At 40.9% G+C, this 25,256-nt stretch overlaps 1 protein-coding gene across 3 annotated transcripts in view; it reads left to right on the top strand.

The window, feature by feature from the left end:
• The window catches only part of Znf521 (zinc finger protein 521), a 284,266-nt gene extending 261,226 nt beyond the window's left edge, over positions 1 to 23,040 (top strand). For all 3 annotated transcript variants that reach the window (XM_048363476.1, XM_048363475.1, XM_048363473.1), the window contains one exon: positions 22,209 to 23,040. In XM_048363476.1, the coding sequence (XP_048219433.1) occupies positions 22,209 to 22,238 (30 nt within the window). In that variant the 3' untranslated portion in view covers positions 22,239 to 23,040. The remainder of the gene's footprint in view (positions 1 to 22,208) is intronic.
• Positions 23,041 to 25,256: the final 2,216 nt, after the last annotated feature.

Here is a 25,256-nt window from a genome sequence, read left to right as displayed (position 1 = left end):
AGTTCAGATAATTTTCCATTCTCTACTATCGATATTTAGTAATTCAAGGTCCAAACTTTGAACATTACAAATCTCACTCCTTATTGCTGGGCAAAATGAAGCCTTTCTTTCTGAAAACCACCCCCTCTAGGACACAGGGACATACTATTTGCTTATATGCATGCTACAATCTTCGAGCAGCTCCCAAAAATTGCTAACATAAAGTTCCAACATCTAGTGTATAGAAGTGTGTGTGTGTGTGTGTGTGTGTGTGTGTGTGTGTGTTTATGTGTAAGTTTTTGAGAGATGTCACCTTTTTCTTTTGGTAGAGTTCCCTCCTTTTTTTTATAAGAAAATGTGCTATGTTTCAAAGACCACCTGGCATGTGGCAGGAGGAGAAATATGGCATGGAACAAAAGTTCATTATTTGAACTAAAAGGACATATTATTATTTTCAGAGTGAGTGAACATGTTCAATGTTTCACATGTTTTCCTAATAGACCTCAATTTTTTTTCAGCAGAACTTAGGGAAGCCACTTTGAGAGTGAATGACATGATCCAAGAATAATATCCTACAATGCATATTTGTATCCAGAGTGGTTTATACAGGTGGGAGCAAGGGATGTCTTTTTAAAAGTGTTGAATAGGCCACTTTCTTCCAATACACAAATGACTATTTAATTGGTGCCTCCAGAAAAGCTACAATTGGATGGCAGTAATGAAATCATCCTCTCCCAATGTGTCTGGTTAGAAAATCATCACATTAGGAATTGTGTGGAAATAGAGGGAATTTCTGTAGTGGGAGTTAGAGCAGATTGGCCTAGCTTAAACTTGAAACTCCAACGTGCTGGTGGTATTGCAATTTATTTTTAATCAAAAAAAGTTTTTGGATTCTTGGCCTTTCCCTTAGTCAAATCATGAATACAATGTTTTCTATATTGAAATTATGGTCATCTATTGGCATTTTGGGGGGTTGTATGGCTTTCAGATACCACTAAAAGGTGAAATATGGCATTGTCTCCATAGCTGTTTGATTTTCTTCTCAAATCATTTTCGATCACATCACCCAAGTTCGATGCAAATTTTTCACACTGCAATTTAACTGGTGCTTGAATTTTATAGTCACATCTCTGGAAGAAAAATGAATTACTGTATATGGGATGGGACATACAAGACAGCAACACACAATCACAGTGTGGCTACTGAATAGATTGCTGGGTCCCTTGCCAACTTTGCAACTGGACCTAATCTTGCAGTCATACAGGTACTATAAATTCATGTCTCAAATTATTAAATTACTTGTCCTGAGGCATTTAGGAATCCTTGTTGATAGTCAAAATCACAAGTGCTATATTTACTGCTCTAGTCTCAGTGCATTAAGGAAGAAACTTTACTTATCAAAAATATAATTCGATCATTTTAAATTTTTACCATGATGTTAAGCATTCTGCGAAATATCAAAAACTAGAAATATATTTGCAGTTCATTCACAAACATCCTATGTACATATTAAAAAGTCTTGTATGAGGTAACATATAGTCCATTAGTTCTAAGAGAGAGTGTGTATTCTCCTGCTAGAAAATCATGTAGTTGGGGTTGAAGGTGATTTTGAAGGAGGAATAATAGGTATCATTGAATATTGCTTCCCTGGACCTCATACTGGCTTTCTACTGCTCACCTAAGAAAATGAAATCAAGACTCATCATCATTTGGAAATAAAATCTCTATCCTAGACCTACCAGAATTTCCCTTGATATTCTTAATTCACAGGAAGTACTTTCCAGTTAATCACACTTTGGCAGTTTTGTATTAGTTGGTTTTCCCAGTAACACTTTTTAAATGTTAATCTTTTCCATGAGATTAGCAACATTGCCTTCTGTTTTTGTTTGTTCGTTAGCACCTAGCTATAACATAGAACACGTTTGCTTTCAGAAGTATTTTTCAGGACAATGTAGCAATTCCTTTCCAATTAAGGACACACAATTCCTTTCCAATTAAGGACACACAACCAAAACAAAAATAGTCTTGGCTTCTTTGTATCAGAGGCAGGATCTAGGTGGGATCTGGAGAAGAGTTTATTTTAGTGCATTTTGTCTTCATATGTCCCTCCCCATGAGGATGACGTTCTATTGCAAACCTGAGGAATGGGGCAGCGAGTGTTGCGCTTGCAGCACAGCAGATCTCCTGGCCCTCATAGCCATCTACTCACAACTTCCCTATGTTTTTCATTTCTCACAGAACATTTCTCTCATTATCCCCACTCAAACTATAAAAGCCACAAGCCCATCCTGCCTTGCCTGCTATCGCATGGCCTTCCCTTGATGCCCTCAAATGGGAACAGTTGACAGTCACCATGTTTAGACCTGACATATTCTGTTGTTTGTGTCCACGTGGGGGAAGTCATTCCTTCTCTGGCTGGATGGTTCAGGCCATGTCCCTGGGTATTCTGTTCCCTGAATCCACTGTGCCTCTGTATTCCTCCTAGTCAGCCCCTCCAGACATCAGGAATACTCTAAGATTCACAGGAGTGTGTAAATTATGTCAAATGAGTACATGGTTCTGGGACTGGTCCATTTTATACATCGCCTCATTTCTTTGCTTTGTGGGCCTATGGGGCTTTGGAAGCAAATTGGTGCTACAGCAACTTCCACTTAATTTGCTCAGTGGTTAAATTGATCTATCTTTTTTATTTGATCGGATCTCCAGGAACCGAATCATTTGCATTGATTTATTGATTGGGGCTATGTTTTCAACATTAGTTTTGATCACTTTTCAGCTGTTAATATTGGATAATTCAATCAAGATTGATTGGCCATACCAATGAAGGCAGAAAGTAAATCGCATAGGACACAGAAATAGGACAGAGCTAGCCTAACCTCAGTCTGATGTCTGACTCTTTCTCTCCCTCTCTCTCTCTCTCTTTTTCTCTGTGCACTAGCAAAAATACTCAAGAGTTTCCCTTGACTAAAGAATGGAGTTTGCACTTTATAAGGCATTTAAAGGTGAAGTTGCCTTTATTATTTTTTAATAAATCTACCTCTGGAAATCAAGCATACAGAAAGATAAGCATAAGTGAGACAATGAAGTCGTTTGGACTAAATGAGTAAATGCATTTTCAATTACCCATTTTGTACCAATAAATGCCTGTCTGTGTGCATGCTTGGAGGCACAGCCTGGGCTCACCTATTTCTAAATCTGGCCCTCACTGCTTCACCATGTGTCCTGGTCATCACATTTTCAAGAATCAATTGGTAATGATGACCTACACAAGGGCCACAAAGGTAATTGCAATAAACAGAAACCACCTTATTTGCATTTGAATCATTTCTATCATTCTAGCTCAGTTTAAAATAAAATAAGAAGAGAAACTTCTCCATCCATTAATTCCTTGATGTTTCCGTTGATGGCTAGCTTCTGCTGTTAAAAGAGGAAGCGCCACCTCTTCGTTCTAGGACTCAGTCCCTCCTCCAACAGCCCTGTTGTTAGTGAGCTGCCATTACTTTTTTTTTTTTTTGGTCTGGCCCAGAGTTGACAACAGATGGTCATCTCCAAACTGCCATCAGTGCAACTTTATGCAGCATCCAGCTAGGCTGTACTCTGAAGAGAGAGCACTGTGGCCAGTTTTGCAGCCTCCTCCTCCCTCCCTGCCCCCTGGAAGGGCTCACCACCTCTGCCACATTCTACTTTGGCTGGGCTTTGCTGGCCCTGCCATCTTCCACCTCGCCAAGACAGCAGGCTGCCACAGCACCGGAAGATCTGCCTCCATTATCAGCAAGAGACTGCAGTCCTGCAAAGAGCTCTGTCTCAGTCAGTGCCTTTTTAGTCATCTCCTTTGGAAAGATCTGGAAACTCAAATTTCTAGAACATTCTGCACCCCAAACCCTCACGTTAAATTTTCCCCCATGTGTTCCTTTTTTAGGTATTTGTTCCACACATGGATCGATTTCCCCATATTAGCAGGGATGGAGTGCCAAGAGTAGACACTGTGTTGACAAACTTTTATCTGAGTATTGGAAAACACCACTTCCACATAAAACTGTTGTGACAATTAGGGAAAGAAAGATGGTAATCGTGGACTTTATCAATCCTCTCAAATGAGCAGGGAAATACTCCAGCATCTTTTTGATCCATCGAGGTGATGATTCCTCACACTGCCACATGCAATGAGCTGTTCTGGGCATTTGGAGAGAAATTGATAGGCTGCCCTTGATCCGGTTTGCTAAGGCAAGCTAGCTTCCGAGTCAGATGTGTATTTTGAGAGGAATTCACATTTGTATCCTTTACTGTTTTATTTGCAGAGAATCTACAGCTGGTAACAGGCTTTGCCCTGCAGCTATGAAGGAGTAAGTTCCTCTCATTGACTAGAGAGAGAGAGGGGGGGGAGGGAGGGAGAGAGAGAGAAAGAGAGAGAGAGAGAGAAAGAACACGAGAGCGCAAGCAGTGTTCAGTAAAAGCCTGAGAAATGGTAGGCAAGATGAATGTTGCTTAAAAGCACTGCTCACAGTGCTGTCATTTAGAACAGCAACTCCAAGTCTCTAAACAGAAGTGAAAGGCAGGGGGAACGAATCCTTTTTAAAAGTGGTGAAATTTCTAACAAGTCTCCCTCATTGATAACTTCACTGAATGAGTAAGTGCAGGATGCACTGGCAGGTGCTGCGTCGGCCTTGGAGGGGCACATTGGATAGAGTGAGGCTCTACTGGCCTTAGGGATTGGCGTCTTTCTTGCAGGGAGGGGCCCCTCCTTAACCATTGAAACTCCCCGGCACTGGCAGATGACCATCTCTCTCCCTGCAAACCCAAGTCTCCCATCAAAGGTTTCCTGTTTTACATCACCCAAACTTGGTTTTATAATTGTCTTCCTGACACCACTGGGCACCTCTGCTAAGCTTGTGTGCCTTCTAGACATAGAAAAGGCTACTGTGATATCATTAAATATCAGCAGTGTGCTGTGCAGTGCTTTTGAGTTTATAAGGGTGGAAGGTCACTGTGCAGGAAAATGGAACAGTATATTTGCTGTGAGACAGGCACCAAGACCTCACGCCCATACTCAGTTATAATTCATGACAGTACTGGTGGGGAGCCTTTCTCCCTCTGTGGAGTTAATACATCTCTACTGAAGCCTGCAGAGAGCACCCTGCATCCCCCCACCATCTGTGCACTCACTTCCAAGTGTCTCCACAGTGTCTCCAATCTCTCTCTCTGTCTCTCTCTCTGTCTCTCTCTGTCTCTCTCTCTCTCTCTCAGTGCTAAAATTATGAGAATGCTGATTTGTAAAAGTGGTTCATTCCCAAATCAGGGCTGTCATTTAACTAAGGGAAGAGCTAGACTGAACACAATGTAGAGCTATTTAATGTCTCATTTAGAATGTCAATTAAAAAATAGAGAAGCAGCAACAATCTTAAATAAATTGCTGACTTCAAAGCCAAGGAAGTGCTGTCAGTCGTGAGTTAGTAAGAAGTACCCATGGCCTGGGCCTGGGAAGCCAGAAAGGCAGGGCAAAGGTGTCCCTCCCAACCCAGGTTCACCCTGTTCCAAGGATGAGGTCTGAGTAACTCTGTGATCATGAGAAATCTTTGTCTATTCGTCTCTTGGCTTGGCCAGACAGGACCATAACTGCCAACCCAGGCCTGTCCATGAGGTGATGTCACTCATTCTGAGGCACAGAATTAATTGTGCTACCCAGTTCTCAGTACAAAATGAGCAAATCCCACCTGTGCAGAAGTCCACTTCGCATAACTATAATAGGCTAGGTACCACTGGCTCACACTTGTAATCCTAGCTACTCAGGAGGCTGAGGATCATGCTTTGAAGCCAGCCCTGACAGACTCTTATCTCAAAAATCTGTAAGTGAAGCTGTAGCCCAAGTGCTAGAGTGCTAGCCTTGAGCAAAAGCTAGGGTAGCCCCCAGGCCCTGAATTCAAGCCCCAGTAACAACACACACGCGCGCACACACACACACACACACACACACACACACACACACACACACAAACACGAAGGGTAGTATGTGAAAACAAGAGCTGAATCTGCCCCTTGTTTTCCTGGCTGGCCCCCAGATTAATTGGTTATGCTTCTTACCATGTGCCCTTAACCCAGTCCATTGTTAGCATCCTTTCAACATATAAATCAAACCCACGTCTGAAATCCTAGCATGGGAATTTAACAAGTGTGATACCCTGGAAGACCTACTGTGTTATAAACTCCAGAAAGGAATGGCACTTTGATGCTCAGAGATAATTCCAAGGAGGTTTTAGAATGACTGAAGCAGGGTTAGAGGTCACGCAGGAAGACAGGAACGCCCACACGTCACTCAGCCTTCTGTTGTAATTGGCTCACCACCCCATTCTGCTATCTGGGTGGTATTTGTCCTGTCACCCCATTCATCCTCCCAAGGAAAAGTAGGACAAGTATGGCTGCGCTCACTGTCCAGGTTTTCTTGGGTGAAAGATCACTTTGAGATGACACAGCTGAGTAGTCAGCCTGAAATCCTGGTTGGTATTTTATTAATTTTGCACCAAGATAAATCCTGAAATTCTGACAAACTCCATGACAGGTGAAATTCCTTCTTGCAGAATCTTCTCAGCAAGAGGCTGCTCATTTCGTTCTGTTCCGAGGCAGGCAACAGGAGGGCAGCTTTATAATCAGCCCTCAAAGGACCCCCAGCCGCCCTAGAGTCTCCGGCTGATTGAATAACTCCTGGGCCTCTTCCCCTAGGCCTCCATCAGCGGGGGTCCTGTGGAAAGCAATCTCCCGCAGACTGGCACTGAAGTGAGCTTTAAACCACCATTTTCTGCTCTCCAGAGGAGCCTGGAGTACTAAAAGATAGATGGACTGCAGATATTTTATGAGAAACTGTCAGAAGAAGAGCAGAGTAAATGTTTTTTTCTTCTTCTTCTTTGAGTCACATACTACATCACTGTTGAATTTCTCTCGGCATCTTTTACATTTAAAGCAAGAAATTAATTGGTTGCTAACATTTAATTCCCCTCCCTCTTCTTCGTTGTCTTCCTTCTAGTTTTTTTTCCCTTAAATATTCACACAGAGGCCCTTTGCTTAACCACAGTTGCAGAAAATCAGTACCATTTGCAATGAAATATTTATAATGACAGAATGAAAAATTGGATTCATTTTCTGGACTGTAGCCGAACAGTCTGCAACTTTGTGCAGTATTGTTTAGAATCTCTCATTCTTCCCTTTCATTGGAGTCATTTTCGGAAAACATATCACATGTACACTTACCTATTTGTTGGAGGGATGCCTACCAAAACACAGAACCCAGATGGACTCAGAGAGAGAGAGAGAGAGAGAGAGAGAGAGAGAGAGAGAGAGAGTATTTGTGCTTGTGCTGCTTTGGTTGAGGGAGTCGGATGTGGCTCATAAAAGGGTAGAAAGGATGTGAATGTCGGTCAAAAGGAAGAGCTAGACGAAGTTTACAAGGACTCTGGTAGATAGCCAGACCTGCACTTTGTAACAGAGCACATACAGCAATCAGCCCACCATCCTATCTTGGGGCAGATTTAGAAAGGAATGAGCTGGTAGAAATGAGATGTGTGAACCAATGTTGGATATCATAACTCACCTTCTTTTTCTCTTTAGTGTTTACTGCATAGTCTTGTCTTTCCACATGAGCCTTATATTCAGAGCTGCTTGCTTTCTGGCCAGGTTGATTGTTGTATTTCCTAAGAGATAGAGATTAGAGACACAAGATTTTGCTAAGTCAGTAAAAGAAAAAAAAAAGATTTTGCTAAGACAGTCTAGCAAACAACTCCTCCTCGTGTGTGTGTGTGTGTTTGTGTGTGTGTATGTGTGTGTGTGTGTGTTAAAAGGCACAGCTACACATTCACTCTTATTTTAGGACCAGATTGGACCTGTAACAAGGTGCCTAGAATACACCAAAAGGGCCTCCCTCTTTCTTCTCCTTCTATCATAGGGTACAAGAGATTAGAACCCATCCAAAGGGGACTTCATTGGATCCCAGCCCTCTGCGTTAACCTTGTATTTGTCCCTTTTGGAGCACTGGTCTTAGGTACTTTCCAATAGTTCATTTTGATGACTTTTCAAAAGAGAAGACAGGTTCTAGGAGATTCAAAATGGCCTTAAATTCAGACTTTCAAGATTTCATTCACTGAATTCCCATCGTGCTTTGCCACCTCCACAAGGTCAATAATCCATATTTTATTACATACTAAAGACTGTCTGTGATTGAATTAGCTCCTTTACTCCATTCTATTAGCCCTCTCTCAGTAATGGAGAGGTAGAACACAAACTTAACCTTCACCAACATAATACATTATTTGGGTGTTAAGAAGCTTTCAGCACCATGAAACAATTGTAGAAGGATAATAGGAAATTTGTTTCCATATTTTCTTTTCCTCAGCATATTACAACTTATAGCACACTGTGATTGGAGATAATAACTTTGATTTTCACATCTATTGAATCAATCTGTCCTCTAGCCAGACTGACTTGGGTGTGCTGTAACAGGTCTCTCCCTTCTGAGACCTGAGACACTACACAAAAAACTCACTGGAAAATCCCAAAAGGCAACAAGGGCAGTCTTTTTCTCTTAGAATCCTTGCAGAAATATGCCTTTTACTTCCCCTAAGGCCATTTTCTCTTATCCACCCATAGATGACCATTCCCCAGGTGTGTGAATGCTTACTCTATTCTCTGTGAAGGAAAATGTAGCACTCAGATGGTATTTGTGCTCAGGTAATAAAAACACTGGAGGAAGAGACAAAAACTGCCATTCATTATTGAGGTCTCTCAGGGCCACAGTTTTAGTCCAACTTGTGCGTGACACATACTTTCTCAGAGGCATGGAGGGTTTTTTGTTTTGTTTTATTCTCTTTACAGACATCTAGATTTGTCTTTTCATTGCATTCCTAAAAAAATGATTTTGAGAAATATGCTGACAGTTCAGCATAAAATGATGTGTGTTCTGACATGACTGCCTGAAGTTATGTTACTGGAGCATTTTCGTGATTCTCTGATTCAAGGGAGGAAAAGAAAATGAAGTTTCCTTAAAAGTGTGTGTTTTAGGGTGTGCCAATAACTTTTCCCTAGCATTGTGCATGGAGCCGGCTCACTGTTTCCACTTAGCCCTCATTACTGCTTTCTTTTTTCAATGCCAGGGTTAAGGAGGATTTTTTTTTCTTTCACATTAGATTTTCAACAAGTTAGGCAAGTCTGAAATATATACCCCAGTAAATGGGAGCTGTAATAGTGGAGTGAGAATCAATCTCCTTATAGAGCAAGAAAGAAACAGTGAATAGTGTTCATTTATGGATTGCCAGATGTATTTCTGCATGTGACACAGCTTGCCCAACCGCTTTGAATGATTTTCAGTGTTATTAAGCAGACGCGTAAGAGCAACAGGCCTCATGGCACAAGTAAAGAGCCGTGTAGCACAAGTCTTCGGTGAAGGCAAGTTGCACGGCGAATCACGTCATCTGTAAGAGAAAGCCCACAATGCAGACTTTATTTCAATATCTGTGCTAACGACTCTCTGGGAATATTTCCCTTCTCCTTGTCCAGCTCCTTCGGTGTTGTGTCTGGTTTGCATTTGTGTTTGAAGTGCCAGGAGGTTTAATGAAGTTATTCTTTTATAAATTTTGCAACACTGAAGCAAGCATGAGGGCTTTAAATTAGAATAAGTGCCACTTCTGTGTGGCAGGTTCCTTTGAGGACTGATTAGAATGAGGCCTCCTGTTGCCTGGCCCTTTATGCATGGCGGTATTGCTGTGTGTACTTGTTTACTGCTCACCTTTGAATTTCTATGAGTGTGCACCATGCCTGCTGCCTAGCCCTCTGCTAGTCAACACTGCCTTTCTTCCAGGATCATGTTAAATACTTCACTGTAAAGCATTATTTTTTTAATTGTATTGCTTGATTGTAATGAATTCAAATTAACTTGGAGTAGCAAATTATATAAGGATGTGAGGGTTATAGATTACTCTCACCATAGCTACAGCACATCTTTGTGTGGGAGAATTAAAGGGCTGTCTCTCCAGTAGCCCAGTGTGCTGTGAGAGTGAAGAAACTGTCCCACGGAGACCTAGATGCAAAGGCCTGGGGGAGGAGGGGGCGAATGAGTGGAAGAGAAGATGGCCACACCTCTGCCACTGTGAGACTTGAAAGAGTCTCAGAGGACATGGTGTCAAGAGAGAATCGTGAGACCAGCTTTAATAGGTAGTAAGCAATGCATTCAAGCAATCTTCAATGCTTCACTTGATGCCATGTGAGCTTGCTCAGGAACAGGGAAGACTTCTGGGACATGCAGAGGAAAGACCAATGCAGAACAAGAACCAGAAACTGTCCCAGACACAAAAACATATATAGGAAAGTGGGAAAGAAATGTATGATTTCTAGCCGTTGTAGGATTCTTTCTTTAAAGTGAGAGGCCAGCTACCACATACTTAACTGGACCTGTAAAGTATTTGTGGTTTTAAAGCATTTTCTTAGAATTTACACCAATTCTTCTTTGGCTTCTTCAATGGTGTTCTTGACTCAGGGGTCTTCCTTCCTTCCCTCCCTCCCTCCCTCCTTCCCTTCCTCCTCTCCTTTTTTCCTCTGTTTCTCCTTCCTTCCTTCCCTTTTTTTTCTTATTTTGATGATATTGGATGTTGAACAGAGAACTCTGCACTTGCTGGACAGGTGTTCTCCCATTCGAATCAGCTGCCCATCTCTTTTTTTGCCTTAACAGTTTTCCAGATAAGATTTACTCATGTTAGACTAGCTTAGACTGCAATCCCAATATCTTCTTCCTAGGCAGCTAGAATCATAGGCATAAGGTACCATATTAGGCCCAGGTGGGAATACTGCTGAGATACACACACACACACACACACACACACACACACACACACACACACACACACACACATATATATATATATATATATATATACATACATGTGCATATATAGGAATTTCACCTGTGGAATTCATGCATGTTCAAAACTCAATTTGATTCTTAACAACAATCATTTGCTTGGACACAGAAATTCACCTGGTAAGGTACATACATGCATAAGCTTACACACATGCTCACACATACATACTCAGGATCAGGATGTGACTTAACACTTAACACAGTTCAATTATATGTCAATATCCTGTTTTTGACAGCTTTTTGTTTTCTCTGATTACTAAAGCAAATGCATTTGACTGACACCTAATATGAGTTTGCCAGTGTGGTGGTGATTTTAATAACAGAAATATACACTGAAAGGAAATAGTACTCCATTTGCTTTTTTGCCAAAGTTCAAGAAACTATTTTTCAAAATTATTGGAATGTGTTTGAAGGGAATCCTGTCTCTATCAAGTGGGAAAGCTTAGAGGGCCTGGCGCCTCTCCCCACAAAGGTTACCCTTTGAATATAAATTACAACACCCTATGCCTCTTCCATTCTAATCAGATAACCTTTCGAATCTGATGGACCAGAGTTTAAATCCTAAGGCTGCCAGTCAGTTTTTAAATCAATGCCCCTGCTCCAACATCTTTCAGTACTAACGAAATTTGAATGGATTTCTAACACAGAACTGCTGTAAGTAAAGCAGGTGGAATCTTTGCTGGTTACAAAACAACTCAACTGCACAATCTTGGGCACATAATGTGACTGTGGTTCACCTTACCAAATAAATCCTCTAGAAAAATAAAATATGCCTTCCAGGATTCAAAGTCTAAGCAAAAAAGGAGGAGCAGAAAATTACAATATGTGTAAGAGGGTAGTTCTGAACAGTTATTAATTTAAGTGCCCATTATTTGCTGCTAATTACTACACAAAGCTGTTAAATATTTAGCAGAAGTTTGTTTAATTGCACTTGACTGGGAAAGCGCTGCCTGTACATGGCTTCAGCACCAAGAGCCAGTGATGTGCACCAAGTGCCTGGCAGAGAGAAAATTTGCATTCGTCCAAGATGAACATTTACAGCGACAGACCAGCCTCCTCTTTTTTCATTCTTCCTTGCACAGATTTATTTATCTTTAAGGTATCTAAAATTAGAGCACGAAGAAGGGGCATTGTTCATGGATGTAAAATTGGAAGGAGGTCATTCTTAACCTTGTTTACAGATGTTCCAGTTTAGAAAGCACTAGTGTGATAAATTAAACATTACAGGGGAAAAAAATTAAAGCTTAACAACAACTGGCACATGGACACATCTGTCTGAGAGGCACGGACTTAATCCCTGAATATCTTATTAGACAGTATTGCCTATCAAAGCCTTCTGTCCCCCTATCCACTGGATGCTACAATTCAAGAACCCAAATAAAATCTCTGTGCTATAGCCAGCCTCTCTCCCTTTTGCTGGCTTTCTATAGAATGTTTTCAAGTTAATTCTTACATTTTCTTTTAAAAAGTAGCTTTAGCCAAATACAAGTGGCTCATGCCTACTCAGAGGCTGAGATCTGAGAATCCAGGTTTGAAGCCAGCCCAAGCAGAAACATCCATGAGACTATTATCTCTAATTAATCACAAAAAAAGCTGGAAATGGAGCAGTGGTTCAGAAAATATTCCTAAATGATATTGGTTAGCTGCTACTAAACTTTGTTCACTGGTGGCACCTGCTGAATGAGAGAACATTTCTGGAAAGATTTGATGTCTCCCACTAACAATGCAATTTATTACTTATCTCAAATCTATTCATGATTTCTGAGCAAATGGGTACTGTCACCCTGTAGCATGATCTTTAAAACACCATGAAATACAGTTTCATATGGTAGATATGTGTCCTTTTATCCTATTAAGTGAGGGACAAGTCTCATATGAATATGAACTGACATTACTAATGCATAATACAGGGAGCTCGGGTTGTTTTCAATACAAAGACTACCATTTTCCCCAAGAACCTGACCAATAACTGCCTCAGAAAACCTATCAATTTGAAGGCAAGTCAACAAGATCCCCTACTCAGCACACTGCCTAAACCAACCTTTCTTCTTCCCTTGTGGAACAAGTCTTCATTCTCCATGCTTACAATTTGTTGAACTCAGGACTTTCCTTATCTCTAAGCTGTCTTTTATTCATGTGCAAATGTTTCTCTGAACAACAACACATTGGTCCCCAACTGAGAATGAGTGATAAGTGTGATGTCTGTAGACAGTTCTAGTTGTCAGTTTTAGTAGTGCCACTGGTGTGTTGTCAGTACAGGCCAGGAAGGCTGTTAAACCTTCTGCATTACCCAGTTCAGTCTTTCAAAAGCAAGAATTGTCCCAAGTAGCAGTACTGAGATAGGAAGCCCTGCTGTAGGGCAGGCTCCACAGGCCTTCTGACAAACCATGGCATCTAATGTCTGTAATCACTGGCTGTGGGAAGTCCTGTGGATTCCTTTGGGTGAGAGAGGAGAACTTTATACTATGAGTGTATAATGAAGCTTCTGATCACAAACTTGTGAACATGCCAATATCCATGTACCGTAAGACTGTTCCAGGTCACCCTTATCTGGTCTTATTTACATGAATAACCAAAGAACAACAGCATATGTCCTTTGGTAGGGTTTTGATTGTGAAATCATTTCCAATGGAAGGAATGATTGAGCTTCATTGCCAGAATCAGTTAAAACTGGCCTGGAGCATAAACTTAATAAAACAATTCTGTTTTAGCAAGGGGACAAACTAAATAACCTAATTGTCCTTTTCTGTCTGCAATATCGTATGTTTTTGTGATCACTTCTGATGATGCCATTTCAGTCTTTGCTTTAATATAGCTTAGTGTCCCCCCAGAAAAATGCTTTGAGATGTTAGCGCAAGCCCATGTGAACTGTTAAATGTCAAAAGAAAATGCATCAGTGTCTTTGTAAGTTCCTGGTGATGGCATTACTATATGAAAAAGTAAAGAGGGAAATTCTGTCTGTACAAACATGCTCATAAATGCACATTTGTGGCATTAAAGTGAGGGGTGAAAGCGTTATCGTGACAGACAAGTCCAGAATTGCTACTCTGCTAGGTCGTAACAAAAGAGGAGTGCTTCATTCTAATAAATTCTCCAAGTATAAAAATTACCAGTCAACTTCCCTGGATATGAAAAATGTGCTTATGTTTTGGTTCTGAAAGCACATTGGTAAAATAACATCTGTTTTAAAGAATATTCATGGAACTATAACCTAACTGACAAAAATGTGTATGTCCACATACATGTTTCTGATGTTTCCCAGGTAAGTTCTATGAAACCATAATTGTACTCAATCCAGCCACCCAGTAAATGTGGAGCCATTTGCAGTGTGTGTCTGTGGGCAAGGAGACTTGAGGGTGGAAAAATGAGGTAAAAATGAACTTGAGGTGCTTTGGGCCTTTATTGTCATTTTAAAAATATTCTTAATGGTACTTCCTGACTAATAGCAATTCACTTTTAACTAATTTAAAATTATGAGAACTCTTGTAATTGTGTGGGCATTGAAAATGTTCATTTATTAGCACTCATATTCTGCTGACCTTCTTAAGATGCTTAAAGGCCCACTTTTGCCTTTATGGCTATATTTTTGTCATATGTGAGGGCTTCGGGGGGTGAGGGTGTAACCCAGTATCTTGTCCTCGTGAGCTGCATATACTGTGTGAAACTATTTCACTAGCAGAAGTCAGGGATGGAAAACAGAGTGGGGGGGGCATAGAAATGTAAAAATCTTGATTAGAAAGTATAATTTAATAGAACACGTATTGAACCAAATGTATTGATTAATGTAGAAGATATAGTACTTATATTGATTCAACCCAGAGATTTAGTACTAAAAGCTCCAAGCCAAAAAAGCTGTTGCAGATTGCTACAAAAGTCAGTTTAATGCTGTCCTTGAGAATGCCTTCACAAAGAAATTCTTCTAATGTTTGAGGACTAGGTAGAATGCGGTATATGTCAGTCTGATCCCGGAGGGTTTTATTTTGTACTCTAATAGCTGTTACGAGCCTACATTATATCCAAGGAGTAATTTTCCTTAGGGGTGCCCGGCTCGCTTTGTGTCAATATTCTAGCATTTTAAGTCACGTACAGTATATGCTTCTGGGAACAGGGAAGGAGCCAGCCAGACTCATAATGGTCTGCATTCATTAATAAAGGCAGAAGCTTCTGTCCCTCTATTGCCCACTACAGGGAGGCCTCTTTGGCCTTCAGGGACCCGTACAGACACATTTAAAGAAAGCTTTATTTTGAGTGGGCAGGAGATGAAATGTTGGACCTACAGACATTTCCTCAGTCAGCTCTGTGCAGAGCACAGAGGTGACCTTAATAGGTCAAAGAAGAATGCAGGTCAAAAGACTTATTATCCAGCCTGTTGGAAACCAATTGCTTTTGTTTAAAAATAAAAAATAAAAAAAAACCCTAGTGCTTAAAGGTTGGTGGTAATGTTGAATTCTGTAGCCTGTGTGTAAACTGGAATGTGCTACTCGAAAAATAAGAGCATACTGATTATCCTCAGTCTTTGCAGATAAAGGTCCAACCCAAGTGATATAAAGAAGGGTAATATAATTAGTTAATCAGTGATGATTGATTGTGGATGTTTGTGTTCTTCAACTCAAGAAAAAACAACATGCTGTCACAGTGCTGTCACCATCTGTTAAAAGCAACAGCCAAGCTTAATCTTTATATTTCTTCATTTCACCTCGCTTTGCATTGTCTCTTCACCACAATTGCCTACCATTTCATCTGGTTGGAAAACATCTCATTTAAATTAAATATAACTACAGTTTGAATTTGAGATTCTAATGGCACTATGGATTAGTGGAAAGCTTGTTATTTTCTCTCTCTTTCCTCTCCCCACCATTCCTTTTTAAAATAGCATGCTGGCTCTTTTTCCTAGTTTTAAAAGCTTGTCAGAGTTTGTTTGAAACAAAAGGCTATAAATAGACAAGTCATGCTTTTTTTTAAAAAAAAAAAGATTAACATCTTTGAATCAACAGATTTCACAAAACTCCCATTCAAATGCTGTTGTTTTTTTTTTTATTACTATTGCCACTTAACATTATTGTCTTTGCCAAACCAGAGGGTTACAAAGCACAGAGGGGATGGGGTCTCTGCCAGAGAATGAGAAAAGTCATGGCAATCTGTGGGTGCAACTTTTTGGGGGGGTGGAAATTTAATTTTTCAGTACTAGGAAGGTAGATTCCTCCTGGCTTTCCTCCAAAGCTTAACTTCATCATTGTTCTAAGTGTAAAAATTCCAACTCCTGTCAAGATTGCTGGAAAATTGGATCATAGCAGGCAAGGTGAATGGTTTCAGAGGATCATGGGTTTATTTTTATTTAAAAATATTTTTGTTGGCTCACATTTAAAATAGGATTAAACCATTTGACCAGCAAATGTGGTCAGCTCTCAGAAAAAAAGGGCTGAATTAATCATTTGTTATAGTGCCAAGTCCAAAATGAGAATTCCAGTCTTGTAAAGTGGAAGACATCTCATATTTTAAAAGAAATGCATAGTGCTAGAAGGAAATTCTTAAGGCCCTCATCTGTTTTTTAGCTTCCTCAGTTTAATTTCACATTTACAGGGGTGGGGGAGAGAGAGGCAGAGAGAGACAGAGAGAGACAGACAGAGAGAGAGAGAGAGACATTCCTTTCAAATGAGGCCCTTTGCAGAAAAGAAAGTGGGTTTTGAAGCCTTGCTATTAAAGTAGCACACCTAGATGGCTCTTCTTTTAAGCTTAAGGTGTATTGTGGATTTGATTGGAAAAAAAAATAAAACACAAACCCCTCTTGTGTAAAACAACTGTTCATAACTGGGATTAATGGTTTGCAATTTTCAGTTACTTAGACATGGGGTCTCCAGGAGATGGCTTTTTGCAGAGTAGAATATAGCTCTCTGTGGGATTACAGAAGTTTCCTTCTCTTCCACTTCCTTTTCTGTCATCGCCCCCCACCTCCACCAATGTTGCGTTGATGTTCTTCTCGATTATGTAAAACACTTTCCCTTCATTGGAACAGATATTTTTTCTCATAACCTGTCATTGCATTAAAGTACTTTGGGGACTGTGAATTGCTGTGTAAAATTGGTGAGATTACCCACTGCTTTGTTCTAGTGGAGTGGCTTCCTTCAGACTTAAAGAGCTCAAACCTCCTTTACAGAGAAGGCTGCCTGCTTAAGACCCACCGTGGCTTGTCCACCTCTGCTCTTGTGTCATCAGAGCCTTGAGACTTGCCAGTGGCCCGGGCAAGAGCAAGCCCTGCCTCAGAACCTCCTTTGTTTTATTCAGTTTCTGCTGTTTACTCTTTCTCTTCCCACTTTTTTTAGCTCACTTTCCAAAGAGATGATGTCTGTGATTTTTTTTTTTCTAAACACAAGTATTGCTGCACACTCCCATGAACTTGTTCCTCTTCTGAGAGCATCCAGTTACTCTGGAAACTGTGATTTCACCATCTGTTCTCTTCAACACCTACAAGTCACTCAAATGCATTATGTGGCTTATAGATGCCATTCTTCCTCTGGAAAGTAAAATCAGACCATTTGTATGCTCTTAGTACCAGTAACAGGTAGGCTGGAAGGAAGCCAAACATCCCCTAGAACCTTTAGAGGTGATGGGAGCAAGCACTTGAGGGTGGATAAGAATTATCTGAGAAATTCCTCCCTCAGCCAATACAAATATGCCAATTTCCCATGAGCCTCTGGGAAGATACGGTCTTGGACCTTGGTTGGTCTGGAGCAAAGACTGAAAAACGAACACAGAGTAATGGGGTCTCAGTGGATATGCACGCATCACTATACAAGGAATTCATGCCTTGATTGGTTTTCATTCCAGATTTCCCATTTTCATCTTATTTACATCACTGCTTTTTATTTTTGTATAAGCTTCTATTTCACAAGCCCGTCCCTTCTTCTTGCAAATGATTTATATTTCTTACTTCCTACATGCAAAGTGCAACTTCTTTTTTTTTTTTTTTTTTTTTTTTGCCAGTCCTAGGGCTTGGACTCAGGGCCTGAGCACTGTCCCTGGCTTCTTTTTGCTCAAGGCTAGCACTCTGCCACTTGAGCCACAGCGCCACCTCTGGCTGTTTTCTGTATATGTGGTGCTGGGGAATTGAACCCAGGGCCTCATGTATAGGCAAGCACTCTTGCCACTAGGCCATATCCCCAGCCCCCAACGTGCAACTTCTTTATAGAAATTATTTTAATCTGTTTCAAGAAGTGATATAGATGAATTTGTTCACGTCTTTGCATTGCTTGAGGCTTGTATGGCTCTGGTTTGGAATGAAAGCATGGAAGGCACAACTGGTACCGGCTACCATGAGCAATTTGGTGTTATGCTTGTTTCACAATATCTTGTCTCCATGTAGTGACAGAGAAGAACACTGGAGGGCTTGCGATGTATTTTCCTTTATTAACCCCTAGAGTCCTTTTTGCAGATGGAGTGGCCTTTGTAAGCACTTAAACATTTAAAGTGGTATGATTGATATTGACCCAGACATCTATACAAGTAGACAAGTAAATATTTAGAGTTATTGTTAAAAAACAGAAGCAATGTCTATTGTAAGGAAACAGAAAAATAAAAAGAATGCGTTTTACCCACATTAAGATAATAATAAAGATATTATTAAGTTGGTTGTTTTATTTTACCAGTGATGGCAAAAAAAGAAAATCACTCATCATTCTTTCAGTGCCCCACCTTTTTAGTGGTACAAGAGTTTGAACTCAGGGTCTCATGCTTGCTAGACACAAACTCTATTAGTCGAGGCATGTAGCCAACCCTTTTTTTTTCTTTTTTTGAAATAGAGTCTTCTTTTTTAAATGTCCACGCTGGGGCTTGAACTGAGGGCCTTGGCACTGTCCCTAAGCTTTTCTGCTCAAAGCTAACACTCTACCACTTGAGTCACAGCTTCACTTCCAACTTTTTGTTGTTGTATTTGTTTGATCATTAAGTGGAGATAAGGGTCCACAGACTTGCCTGCCCAGTCTGGCTTCAAACCCAGATCCTCAGATCTCAGCTTCCTAAGTAGCTAGGATTACAGTCGTGAGTCAGCAGCTCCAGGTCTTCCATTTTTGCCTGGAGCCAACCTCAACTTCAATCCTATCTATGAACTCCACATAGCTGAGAAGACTGAGTTCACCTTGTCACCTTACAGAATGACATAGAGTCTTGTGGATTTTTTTTGGGGGGTTGGGGGCTGGGTTGGTCTAGAACCCCGGTCCTCCTAATCTCCACCTGATAACAGATGTTAGTCATCACACCTAGCTAACTGTTGTTTGTTTGGTTGATTGGTTTTACTTAGTGAAACAAAATATTTGACTGTAGAATAGCAGAAAGTATAAGAAACCATGCATTTTGAGTTTAGAATATTTTGATTATTAATTACATTATCATAATTGTGTTGGTTTATAAGGAAATACGAAAGTTAGTTGTTCCCAGTCATATTTTGTGTAAGCCTTCTCAAAAGTACTTTTAAGGCATATTTAAAATCAAAACACATAGGTAAAGAATTGACATAAAAAATAGTTTATTCTTGCCAGCTGCTGGTAGCTCATACCAGCTACTCAGGAGGCTGAGATACAAGAATCATGCTTCAAAGCTAGCCTGGGAAGCAAAGCCCCTGAGACTCTGGTTTTCACCTAACAACCAAAAAAGCCATAAGTGGAGCTGAGGCTCAAGTGGTAGAGCAATATCCTTGAGCACAAAAGCTCAGGCCTTGAGTTCCAGCCCGAGAGCCCCCCCCCCCCCCCGCAGAGAGAGAGAGAGAGAGAACAGTTTACTCTTGAATACACTTTGAACACAGGAGAAAGATATCACATTCATGCAGCAAATCAAAGCACATATGTTTTAAAGAAGAGAGAATAAAATAAAATTTCCTCATTAGTGATTTTCGGTGTCCTCTTCTTTTTTTCTTTACTCAGAGCCCAGACGATTCTGTTAGTACCCTGTTAAGGGGTCTCTGATCACTGGCAGTGGTTGTTTTGGTGGGAAGGGGCCATATTCCTAGTATCAGTTTCCTTCATAAAGGTGCTGTGTGGTTTATGGAAGGAAGAACCAGCCCCTTCTTGTGCTTCCTGACTCATTAACACACCAGTCTAGCCGGGCAAGCATTGGCCTTGAGTCTATACTGTCTGAACAGGCAGCTAGCTAGTTATGCTCAGGGGTATGAAGATAGCAGAGATCTCTAAGGCAAAGCTCTCTGCTTCAGATACTCTAGCAGCTCTACTTCACCTGTAATCTAAGTCTGAACTCACTAGCAAGGTTTATAAAGCTCCTCGTCATATTGCCCAAACTACCTTGTTGCTTCAGCACATTAGAGGACTTCTAGTCATCTGAATAAGTCACAAGTTCTCAAACACACCTCAAATATTCTTGCCTTGTTGCCTTGACCACAAAGGTCATTCGGCCTGGGGTGTCCTCTCTGATTCCCTTTGTCATGTGTCTAGCTTCGGGCATGCAGGACTTGGTGGAACTGTGCTATTTAGGCTGTCCATTCTAATATATCCTTGGCAAATTGCTCCTGCTAATTTTCTCCTTGAATCTGTGAGCACTTTGAAGGCATGAAGGCAGAGATCATGCTTCAGCTCTACCAAAGCCTTTGCTTCTTCATTCAGTCCTTCAGCTAGCCTAGTCCCCTTTACTGAGCACTGGATGCTACAGGCCAACCCAGGTCATATTCTACAAGTACGAAGGATCATCAGAATTACTGACAGAAGCACAAGAGCCAGGCCCACAAAGACAAGTACAATATTAGCAATAGGAAGGGCCATAGAAAGATACAGAAGAAAGAGATGGGTTTAGAGTCAAGTGAGTATGGATTCATATTTTGACTTAGGCACAAAGGTGCTGACCAGAAGGGGTGGGGGTACATATGCTACGCGGCTGGGAAGCCAGAATGAGGCCAGGCACAGGCTTAGGTTCCAGAGAAATCTTGTGTGGCTTCCCTCAGCCTGCCTGGTCAGGAGCCTGCCTCTACACTTTTCACCCTCTAACCCTTTATGCTGGTCTCATGTTGCCTAGCCATCCCAGTTGTCTCCTCACAAGTTGAGAAGAAATTGTTTATGCAGAAAGGGAGCATGCTAGTGTGACTGGAAAAGAGAGAACTAAAATACAATCTCGGTTGTGCCCATACAGAGACAACAGCACCAAGGGCCAGGAGCGTCATAGCAGGATGCTGTGATCCACTCTTGAGCCATGGGGCTACTGCAGGTTCCAGTTGATCTTCAGGGGGCAAGCTGAGAACACTTTCTGTTAATTGTGTCCAGGTAGCTCTCCCCTTCAATGTCCATATTCAGGAGCAAGTAGAACCCTTGCTGTCAAAATGTTCATAATCAGCTAGGAGCTGGTGACTCACACCAATAATCCTAGCTACTCAGGAGTATGAGATCTGAAGATCGTAGTTCAAAGCCATATGGGACAGAATAGCCTGTGAGACATAGATGCATGGCTCAAGTGGTAGAGCACTTGAGTACAAAAACTGAGGGAGAGGGCAAAGTCCAGCGTTCAAGCCCCAGTGCTGGAATGAGAGAGAGGGGGGGGAGAGGAGAGAGAGGAGAGAGAGAAAAGAAAGAGAGAAAGAAGGAAGGAAAGGAAGGAAGGAAGGAAGGAAGGAAGGAAGGAAGGAAAAGAAAGAGAAATGAAGGAAAAGAAAGAAAATAAGAGAAACGTCATTCACGATCTTGAGAGGTTAGAGCACAGTCATATACAATCAATAGAAATGATGCAGTTCAACAGGAACTGTTAAAATAGTGCTATCCTGGCAGGCGCTAGTAGCTCATTCCTGTAACCCTAGCTACTCAGGAGAATGGGATCTAAGGATCATGGTTTGAAGTGTCTGAGATTCTTATCTTCGCTAAATTACAAAAAAAAAAAAAAGCCAGAAATGGAACTGTGGTTTGAGTGGTAGATCACTAGCCTTGAGCAAAGGAATCTCAGGGACAACGGCCAGGCCTTGAGTTGAAGCCTAGGACTGGAACACACACACACACACACACACACACACACACACACACACACACACACACAGTGCTACCCTGGTCTTTGAACAATGGTCCAGGTTCTATAAATTTAGTTGGAAGAGGAGGGAATGGTATGGTGGGAAAGCATCACAAGAGGAAAGGAAAGGTGCCACCAGCATCTCACCTCCCAGAGGCTTGTGTCCCTGGGGATTACAGATGTCTGCATTGGTGTGTCTGCATCTGAGCCTCTTTGGGAACAGTAAGGAGTTCCTGAATCCATAAATACCCACTCTGGGTACAAAAGCAGATTTTCATGCCATTGCTTTCTGATTGATCTGATGAGAATCAAGTCACTCAAATTCTCCCTTCTTCTCTTTTCTTTACAGAATCATACGATGACCCAACACAGCAGTTAGTTCAGATATGGTCTCTCAAGGAGAAGGACTTTTGTGGCACAAAAAGGGAACATGTTTTACTCTTTGCACGAAACTTTTCATTGTTAATGTATATTATTCAGAAACATTGTATTGTACCATACAACTTGTATTATCAAAATTGTTGGATGTTCATGTGTTTGAACTTTTGAGCACCAGATAGACTCCTTGTATATAAAGTGTTGCACATGTATATGTCGTCTGATACTAAAATGGTCTTGTAAAGACAAGTGGACTTGGGCCCTATTCAGGCAAGATTTTAAAAAGAAAACAAAAACCAATAAGCAAAATGGCTTAAGAGAAAGTATTTTCAAGGAAGACTGTTCAAGCAAAATTGTTACACAATGGAACTATGGTTGAACTTCCTTTTATTTACCTTAAGCCTAAAATTTCTCTTTTGGTATATCAACGGTTAAAAATCCAAGACTATTTTTTATGGCTGAAGATTCTTGCAGACCATGAAGAGATGTTCTCACAGAACAGAACCCCACAGCTGGATAAGGCCCATATATATATATATATATATTTGTAAGCCTTGCAATGTGACAGGTAGCTTCACTATATATGCAATAGTTGTTATGTAGACTGTCAAAGAATTTTTTTTTCCTGGATACATTTGAAGCTTTGAGTGTTCAAGGTTTTCCTTAATGATTTCACACAACCAAATTCTTGAATCAGTTGAACTAATCTGTATGTTACTGTTATTAATGTTTACTCTGCGGTCTGAACCTGGAGATTACTGGAATTGTTTTCCAAGAGGAAATAAATTCAGTTTACCATTAGGTATGAGTGTATGTGTGTGTTTTCTTTTTCTAGTTACTCTTGTCATTAAAAAAAGAAAGAAAAAAATCTAATTGCTGGCACCCTTGGAGATGAAATCTGCTCTTGAGAATACCCCAGGCACAACCTCAATCATATTTAACCTTTCCACATTGGGCCGAGTGTGGTGAGGAGGATATTCATCATGCTGCACAAGGCAAGAGTAAGGCCCAGCGTACTTCCCACTCTCGTAGATGCTAACAGGTCACATTGTACTTGAGGATTCTGACATCACAGATGGATGTGATGGCTGTTTTCTGCATAATTTGCAGCCCAATTCATGTCATGCTGTGCAGATCTGAACTCGACATAGATGGCTGCCATTTGAGAGGCAGTTTGGCTTATGTGTGCTTAAGAAGCAGCATTGTTCAGAAGACAAAGCACAGAGCGGGGAGTCAGATGGCTGTTCCTTCTGGTTCTGGCACTGACTCCCACTGGGGTCTTCTCCAACTTGCTTCTCCTCCTGGCCTCTGTTCACACAGCCAGGAAAGGTAACGGGTCTTGGTCATCAGCCCTCACACAAGCATAGAGTGGCTATGGAAGACGACCATCACCACAGTCCGCCATGACATGGTGGCCAAGTAGGAACTCTGATTTCAGAGCTTTTGTATTTCTTTTTTTAAAAGACATGACTAACAATGTATAAGTTGGACCCTGATCCACATGCTTAGTCAGTTACTAACTAGGAACCCAATAAGTCATGGAGAGTTTTCACTGAAACCATGCTTCATATATTTACCTCACTATGAGTCTTTTGACTCCCTTTAAACTCTAAAGATCACAAGCAGATCCTCAAACCAGAGGGCCTGTCCATGATAGCACCATCACTAGCACCGCAAGACACAGTATTCATTCCAACGCTTTAGATCTTAGCCTCCCTGAGGGGCTTATTGCATAATGGGGTGCAAGATCTATCATGCAGTTGCTGATTCAGTGGGCCTCAAATATGTACCTAAGAAATCCCCACATGATGTGACCTGCTGTTTGGTGGGCCACACCTTGAGAACCACCATTCAGCCTCAGTTCCAAGTTATCTGAATGCATTAGATGTGGATAGCTTAGCAAAGCACTGGCACAGTATCCTCTTTATTTTGTTTCCAATATTTAAAAAGTTCCATAAAATTTTAAGATAATTCAAAAACCTGTACATTCTAATGATTATGTATACCTGGCAGAATGTTTTGTAAGCACACACATGCGTGTGTGTGTGTGTGTGTGTGTGTGTGTGTGTGTGTTTAGCTTTTTAATTCTAGGAAAACCTACATCTATACATTTCACAATGGATTGCCAGCATGCTATTTAATTAAAAAGCTCTTTCACCAGCTACATAAATAATGAAGTATGCTGAGAATATGCAAGTACATCCATAATTAAAACACTCAGCTATATTTTAAAAAATTAAGATCTCTATTCAGGATTTTGCATTTCAAATGAAATAGCCACACTTAATAATGATTTTTTAAAAGCCCTAAAACTTCTGGTTATTAATGAGTGGGTTGTAATTTTACCAAGAGAAAGCTCCTCTGCATTTACGGAAAGCAGGTGGTGGTGTTATCCCAGGGATGCATTCCAAGCTGCCGTTAACAGAGATGTGGTAAACACCAGGATGCAGGAACTCTTAACTTCTTAGGGAGACAGAACGGCAGGAATCACCATTCCCAGAGTGCTAACAAGACTGGCCATTAGGCTGCTTTAACCTTCTAGCCTCTTCCCAGATAAAGCTGAGAGTCCAGTAGGTAGCATTGGTCACAATTTGCTTCATGTAGTTGGTTGATCTTCCAGCACTATGAGGTAGCTCATGTGTATCAAATCCTTCCTCCTGTAACCAACTGTTCTTTGGATTGTAATGGCTGAACAAGGTTTGAAACAGTCATTTCTGCCTTAGGCTGGTTACTTTATTTATGTTTTTATTCTACTTCATTCCCTAAGGATATAAGGCAACTTAAAGATTAACAAAACATTAACAGGAAAGCCGTGTAAAGTCAGAGGGGAGAAAAATACACTAAAGTAGTTGCCCTGCCCATGCTTCTGTTTAGTTTTGAGTGCATTTTAGCCTTGACTTGGAGCTTCTTGGTAGTAAAAGAGGAAATGTGTGTGTGTGTGTGTGTGTGTGTGTGTGTGTGTGTGTGTATGTGTGTAATCAGAAAATGAAGAAAAATATCTGCTACTCTAGAAGAAAAA

The sequence above is a fragment of the Perognathus longimembris genome, chromosome 15, assembly GCF_023159225.1.
Source record: "Perognathus longimembris pacificus isolate PPM17 chromosome 15, ASM2315922v1, whole genome shotgun sequence".
Lineage (NCBI taxonomy): Eukaryota > Metazoa > Chordata > Mammalia > Rodentia > Heteromyidae > Perognathus > Perognathus longimembris.
The sequence above is the reverse complement of the archived record's forward strand: the minus strand, read 5'-3'. Positions and strand labels throughout refer to the sequence as shown.